The sequence below is a fragment of the Micropterus dolomieu genome, linkage group LG18 (genome assembly GCF_021292245.1).
Source record: "Micropterus dolomieu isolate WLL.071019.BEF.003 ecotype Adirondacks linkage group LG18, ASM2129224v1, whole genome shotgun sequence".
Classification (NCBI taxonomy): Eukaryota; Metazoa; Chordata; class Actinopteri; order Centrarchiformes; family Centrarchidae; genus Micropterus; species Micropterus dolomieu.
The window spans coordinates 68,283-75,750 of NC_060167.1; the positions used below are offsets into that span (position 1 = coordinate 68,283).

General features: G+C 45.5%; 2 protein-coding genes across 9 annotated transcripts in view; both read right to left on the minus strand.

Annotated features, from left to right (window-relative positions):
- The window catches only part of LOC123987210, a 2,218-nt gene extending 1,228 nt beyond the window's left edge, over positions 1-990 (minus strand). Inside the window, exons 1-2 of one of the 5 annotated variants that reach the window (XM_046075887.1) lie at positions 477-990; positions 33-329 (exon numbers count right to left, since the gene is read on the minus strand). In XM_046075887.1, the coding sequence (XP_045931843.1) occupies positions 33-329; positions 477-740 (561 nt within the window). In that variant the 5' untranslated portion in view covers positions 741-990. Of the gene's footprint in view, positions 1-32 lie in introns of all 5 variants that reach the window. The other 4 variants (XM_046075886.1, XM_046075885.1, XM_046075884.1 and 1 more) reach the window with 4 other exon arrangements.
- Positions 1-7,468, minus strand: part of khk (ketohexokinase) — a 23,703-nt gene that overhangs the window by 11,995 nt on the left and 4,240 nt on the right. The window contains exons 2-6 of one of the 4 annotated variants that reach the window (XM_046075889.1): positions 5,411-5,527; positions 4,009-4,143; positions 3,685-3,819; positions 1,474-1,546; positions 1,000-1,146 (exon numbers count right to left, since the gene is read on the minus strand). In XM_046075889.1, coding sequence (XP_045931845.1) covers positions 1,000-1,146; positions 1,474-1,546; positions 3,685-3,819; positions 4,009-4,143; positions 5,411-5,527 — 607 coding nt within the window. The remainder of the gene's footprint in view (positions 1-999; positions 1,147-1,473; positions 1,547-3,684; positions 3,820-4,008; positions 4,144-5,410; positions 5,528-7,468) is intronic. The other 3 variants (XM_046075891.1, XM_046075890.1, XM_046075892.1) reach the window with 3 other exon arrangements.

Consider the following 7,468-nt stretch of genomic DNA (forward strand, 5'->3'; position numbering starts at 1 on the left):
GAGCTGACAGACAGACCACCCAAAGACACGAGAAGAGCTGACAGACAGGAGACCACCCGAAGACACGAGAAGAGCTGACAGGCAGGAGACCACCCGAAGACACGAGAAGAGCTGACAGGCAGGAGACCACCCGAAGACACGAGAAGAGCTGACAGGCAGGAGACCACCCGAAGACACGAGAAGAGCTGACAGACAGGAGACCACCCGAAACACGAGACCACTTCATGACACGAGAAGAGCTGACAGACAGGAGACCACCCAAAGACACGAGAAGAGCTGACAGGCAGGAGACCACCCGAAGACACGAGAAGAGCTGACAGGCAGGAGACCACCCGAAGACACGAGACCACTTCATGACACGAGAAGAGCTGACAGGCAGGAGACCACCCGAAGACACGACAACAGCTGACAGACAGGAGACCACCCAAAGACACGAGACTACCCGAAGACACGAGAAGAGCTGACAGACAGGAGACCACCCGAAGACACGAGAAGAGCTGACAGACAGGAGACCACCCGAAGACACGAGAACAGCTGACGGACAGAAGACCACCCGAAGACACGAGACCACCTAAAGACAGGAGACCAGCTGAAGACAGGAGACCACCTGAAGACACAAGAACAGCTGACAGACTGATTCCATCCCGTTCCAGGCGCCCTTTCAAGCACCCGGTGCAAAGTGCAACCCAGGTGTCATTACTAGTTTCCAGCTGACCCAGTTGTAATTTTTTCACCCACATAGTTTAACAAAGTAAATGTAGGCTACTTGTGGCCAGAGCTTAGGGTTAGGAGTGTTGGTCTGAAAAAGAGGTGTGGTCCACAGACAAAGTGCAACCAAACATTTTTTAGTAGTAGCAGAATTGGATAGGGACACGCCCTAAACGCACCTGCGCCACGCGCTTCACGGCGTGTGCTCAGACTGTTAAACTAGGGGCCTTTATGTTCTACACGTTGCAGACAGTTAAACAGTGTAAACAGCGTCCCGTGAAAGACTCGCACCACATCACCGTGAGGAAACAGCTGATACAGGGCGTCTCTGGCCTTCTCTAACTCCACGGAGACGGTGATCCTACGTTGCTGTGGCAACGTGCTGTTATACGTCACCACCTGTTGGATCATCTTCACCTGCTCATCAGCATTTCGACCCTGAAGAGTCAAAAACACAATGGAAACCAGATAATACTACTGTACTGTACTACTGTGTGTGTACTGTGAAGTAGTGAAGCAGTATTTGACCTCTTACAGTAACAATAAAGTTAGTAAACTGAACTTTGAGACAGATTTTAAAGTGTTCTGAAATAAAGTCTCTTTCACAGGTCAGATGGAGACAGAAGTCTCAGTCTAGTCGGGCTGGTTCTGTTGGTTCTGCTAGTTGGGTTCAGTCCAGGTTTTCAGGTTAGCTGGGTACTGGGGTTAGACTGGTTAGTCATATTAGTCGGGTTTTGTTGAGCTGATACTCGGAGCGTCGCTAACCTCCCAGTGAATCCACTTGAACTGATGGAGGTCGACTTTGGAGAAATCCTCCGCTGTGACATCAGGAAGGTTCCTGAGGGACAGGAAATGTGTTCAGAGTTTATATTCCTCATAAACCAACAGAGTCCAGAAACACCTCCGTCCATCACTCAGGAGGTCCCACAGGCTCAGGAGGACTAACTAGGACCAGGGGAACGACCCTTAAATATTTGATCTTCCTTTTTGTCCTGCTCAGTGTGTTTCATGGAGGGGGAGGAGTTTCCTCAACAGTCATTCAAAGAATTTCAGAGATTAAACTTGTGGCGAGTTCACTTCAAAATCATCACCTTCAGTATTTAGTGAAGTCACTCAGGGCCCTCGTGTAAAGACACGTTGTGGTTACTGAGATGAATCAGGTCATTGGAAGCCTCTTCAGTGTCTGTGAGAGGGCTGACTGAAGTTACCTTTAAAACAACTGGACAGGTAAGTTTGTTGAATCTGATCTGATGATTTTGAAAGAACTTTCTCCGATCACTGAACATTTTTCATCATATTAAGTGTGAACGTGGTCGGATTGAACATCTGAGTGATTAAATGAATCATGGACAACAAATTAATCCCAAAACACTGCAGAGACTCAAAGTGACGAGTCCGTGATGAAGCCCAGTGAACAAACTGACTGACCCAGAGTCCACAGAGAGGTCCAGGACTGTTAGCCTAGCATGACATAGACACACATGGATAAAACACCTGACATAACATGTCAACAAAAGAGCTTTGTTGAGAGGCGTTCCTCTAAAGTTTAGGCAGAGCCTGGCGGTTTCTCCTATTTCCAGAGGAGAGAGATGATGATGAAGTCCCTGATGCTGCATCCAGAGCTACTACTGGGTCTGTAGCATCTACCTAAACTCCATAATCCAAGCCTACGTTCCTTCTGGGCCACTGCGCTCCTCCACCAAACGCCGCCTGGCTCTGCCATCCCTTCACACAAAGCGACCTCAGTCCCTGTTCTCATATGTGATGCCACGATGGTGGAACGAGCTACCGCACGCCATCAGAGCAGCGGCATCCCTCTCTGACTTCAAGAAGCTCCTGAAAACTCTGCAGAGAACACTTCCTCTGATAACACTTCTGATCTCTGACATGCACTTCCTGTGAGTCAGAGGAGGACTTTAATCTACACCAGGAGAGTTCAAACATTAGAAGCTGGTGCAGACTACTATAAAACCTGAGAAGTGACCATCACGGACCGGCCCTCCAGACTCCTCAGCAAACAAACATTCGTCTGCATTTTCTTATTTTCCTTCGCTCAGTCTGATTGGTGGATCCATTCAGGTTCAGGACCTCAATGTCTCCCTCTGCAGCGGGTCAGGCAACCAGTAACACCCAGATCAGATTAGATCAGATACTCATGCTTCTTTCAGGTGGGTCAAACAGCGTTCACAAAACACCTCAATGTTTGTTTTATTTGCCTGCAGCACCAGACGGGTGGAGCTTCAGATTCTGACGTTCGCCTGAAACGTGTTCATTCGTGTTTGTCGGGTATATATGTTCCCGTTCATGAGAAGGAACAAGAGAACACGTGTTTGATGCAGAACTATAAATTCCTTTACGGTTAGTCTGAGGGGTTAAACCCATTTTCTCTTTAGCCCTCGGAGGTTCATCATGGTTCATTAAACAGGTTATAGCAGATTCATCCGATTCCAGGTTTTTTATTTTCACAACAAATAAATGAACTGTTCACAGCTTCTATTATTTATTATTTTTTATTTAACCTTTATTTAATAACTAGGGGGAAAGACCCATTGAGATAAGATCTCTTTTTTAAGGGTGCCCTGGCCAAGAAATGCAGCAGGACAGCGAGTCAGACACAATACAATCCAAAACATTTACCCTTTTACTTATATACATATTATTCTCTTAAAAAAGCTCAGTTTACTTTAAATGGTCAACAAGAACACAGAACCAACAGCATACTGATTATTTATCAGCTGATGCGGTCTCTGAATTAGGTAATCAGGTTATTATCATGTTCTACATACCTGCAGTACTTCAGCTCTAAACCAGCTGCTGTAATGTGTTCTCTTAAACGAGGTCCTTTTTTTATGAGGTTTTGAATGTATTCATTTTCTATCAGATGTATAGGAGTGATAACACAGTAACAAGGCCTCATTGATCAAGAGGTCTTCGGTGAACGCTGTGTGACGCCGGCAAGTCGTCCGGTCGTCTTACGTGTCAGAGAGAACGACGGTTCGAGATCCGCTGGACAGACAAACCACACAACATGCGCACGGAGTTTGACCTTCTACCTGCCAAACCAGCGACGAGACATCGACAGCATGCCGTGAGAAGTCAGCCATGATGAAACTGACGGGGAGAGAGAGAGAAAGGAAACTGCTTCATATTAACTCCTCCAAAATAAAACCACTGACAGATGGGAAACTGTTCTCCATGGCAACGATGATGATGGTAGTGTTCCTGAAACAGAGGCCATTAGTGACACACACACACACACACACACACTCCTGTTCACACCTGCTCACACCTGTTTCACACCTGTTCATGTGCAGGATGGTGCGGCTTCCTGTGCTGATGTTGCTGATGACCACAGAGGCGGGAAGGGCACATTGAGCGTGCTCAGACAACAGCGACACATCGATGTTGAACTTCTGAAAATCCTCCAAAATAAAACTGACAGGAAACAGTTTACATCTCTTCTAACCAACAAACTAAAACTACTGACAGGAAATTGTTTCTCTCACATTTCTATATGCTGCTCTCGAGAATAAGGAGACGAAGAAATAAGGAAAGAGATCAAGGAGAGGAGGAGGAAACACCGAAAGAGATCAAGGAGAGGAGGAAATAAGGAAAGAGATAAAGGAGAGGAAGAAACACCGGAAGAGATCAAGGAGAGGAGGAAACACCGGAAGAGATCAAGGAGAGGAGGAAACACCGAAAGAAATCAAGGAGAGGAGGAAATAAGGAAAGAGATAAAGGAGAGGAGGAAACACCGGAAGAGATCAAGGAGAGGAGGAAACACCGAAAGAAACACCGAAAGAGATCAAGGAGAGGAGGAAATAAGGAAAGAGATCAACGAGAGGAGGAAACACCGAAAGAAACACCGAAAGAGATCAAGGAGAGGACGAAACACAGAAAGAGATCAAGGAGAGGAGGAGGAAACACGGAAAGAGATCAAGGAGAGGAGGAGGAAACACGGAAAGAGATCAAGGAGAGGACGAAACACGGAAAGAGATCAAGGAGAGGACGAAACACGGAAAGAGATCAAAGAGAGGACGAAACACGGAAAGAGATCAAAGAGAGGACGAAACACGGAAAGAGATCAAGGAGAGGACGAAACACGGAAAGAGATCAAGGAGAGGACGAAACACGGAAAGAGATCAAGGAGAGGACGAAACACGGAAAGAGATCAAGGAGAGGAGGAAACACAGAAAGAGATCAAGGAGAGGAGGAAACACGGAAAGAGATCAAGGAGAGGACGAAACACGGAAATAGATCAAGGAGAGGAGGAAACACAGAAAGAGATCAAGCAGAGGAGGAGGAAACACAGAAAGAGATCAAGGAGAGGACGAAACACGGAAAGAGATCAAGGAGAGGAGGAAATAAGGAAAGAGATCAAAGAGAGGAGGAAACACAGAAAGAGATCAAGCAGAGGAGGAAACATGGAGCAGGAGGAAGGAAAGAAGGAAAAACGGAAAGAAAGGACGGCTCTATAAAACTAAACTCAGACACTTCAGCGCTTCAGCCTTCATCCATGGACCCAATCAATAGTGATGTGGATCCTGTAATCAGAGTCTAAATAATTCAGTCTAAATAATACACAACAATATTTATTAAAATACCGTTGTCTCCTTCTTACTGATAGAACATGTACAGGATGCCCTCAGACAGTTCTGGATGAAGGTAATGATTGATGTATTGCTGATTGATGTGTACTCACTCGGCCACAGGTCCAGCAGACAGCGAGCCCATGAAGGCGCAGGGCGCTCCGAGCAGCGACAGCACCGTGCACGAGTTGGAAGCGTTTCCTCCTCTCTGCCAGCGCTGCGAAAGACACCTGCAGGGACAGCGATCAATGCATCATCAATCAGTACCTGTTTACTGTTGAGCTCAGAATGTCATGTGACTTAGTCGTCAATCAGGGTTCATGGAAACAGGAAGAGTCAGCAAACAGCTACATTCAGCAAACAGCTACATTCAGGAAACAGTTAAAGTCAGCAAACAGCTACAGTCAGCAAACAGCTACATTCAGGAAACAGTTAAAGTCAGCAAACAGCTACAGTCAACAGCTACAGTCAGCAAACAGCTACAGTCAACAGCTACAGTCAGCAAACAGCTACAGTCAACAAGTCGGCAAACATCTGCAGTCAACAAACAGCTACAGTCAAAAAACAGCTACAGTCAACAGTCAGCAAACAGCTACATTCAGGAAACAGTTAAAGTCAGCAAACAGCTACAGTCAAAAAGTCAGCAAACAGCTACAGTCAGCAAACAGCTACAGTCAACAAGTCGGCAAACATCTGCAGTCAACAAACAGCTACAGTCAAAAAACAGCTACAGTCAACAGTCAGCAAACAGCTACATTCAGGAAACAGTTAAAGTCAGCAAACAGCTACAGTCAAAAAGTCAGCAAACAGCTACAGTCAGCAAACAGCTACAGTCAACAAGTCGGCAAACATCTGCAGTCAACAAACAGCTACAGTCAAAAAACAGCTACAGTCAACAGTCAGCAAACAGCTACATTCAGGAAACAGTTAAAGTCAGCAAACAGCTACAGTCAAAAAGTCAGCAAACAGCTACAGTCAGCAAACAGCTACAGTCAACAAGTCGGCAAACATCTGCAGTCAACAAACAGCTACAGTCAAAAAACAGCTACAGTCAACAGTCAGCAAACAGCTACATTCAGGAAACAGTTAAAGTCAGCAAACAGCTACAGTCAAAAAGTCAGCAAACAGCTACAGTCAGCAAACAGCTACAGTCAACAAGTCGGCAAACATCTGCAGTCAACAAACAGCTACAGTCAAAAAACAGCTACAGTCAACAGTCAGCAAACAGCTACATTCAGGAAACAGTTAAAGTCAGCAAACAGCTACAGTCAAAAAGTCAGCAAACAGCTACAGTCAGCAAACAGCTACAGTCAACAAGTCGGCAAACATCTGCAGTCAACAAACAGCTACAGTCAAAAAACAGCTACAGTCAACAGTCAGCAAACAGCTACATTCAGGAAACAGTTAAAGTCAGCAAACAGCTACAGTCAAAAAGTCAGCAAACAGCTACAGTCAGCAAACAGCTACAGTCAACAAGTCGGCAAACATCTGCAGTCAACAAACAGCTACAGTCAAAAAACAGCTACAGTCAACAGTCAGCAAACAGTCAGCAAACAGCTACATTCAGGAAACAGTTAAAGTCAGCAAACAGCTACAGTCAACAAGTCGGCAAACATCTGCAGTCAATAACAGCTACAGTCAAAAAACAGCTACAGTCAACAAACAGCTACAGTCAACAAACAGCTACAGTCTGTCAGCAAACAGTCACAGTCAGGAAACAGCTACAGTCAGCAAACAGCTACAGTCAACAGCTACAGTCAACAGCTACAGTCAGCAAACAGCTACAGTCTGTCAGCAAACAGTCAGCAGTCACAGTCAACAAACAGCTACAGTCTGTCAGCAAACAGTCAGCAAACAGCTACAGTCAGTAAACATCTACAGTCAACCAACAGTTACAGTCAGCAAACAGTCTACAGTCAACCAACAGTTAATGTCAACAAACAGTTAAAGTCAGTAAACAGTCACAGTCAACAAACAGTTAAAGTCAGCAAACAGCTACAGTCAACAAACAGCTACAGTCTGTCAGCAAACAGCTACAGTCTGTCAGCAAACAGTCAGCAAACAGCTACAGTCAGCAGTCACAGTCAAATAGTTAAAGTCAGCAAACAGCTACAGTCAAACAGTCACAGTCAGCAAACAGCTACAGTCAGCAAACAGTCACAGTTAAATAG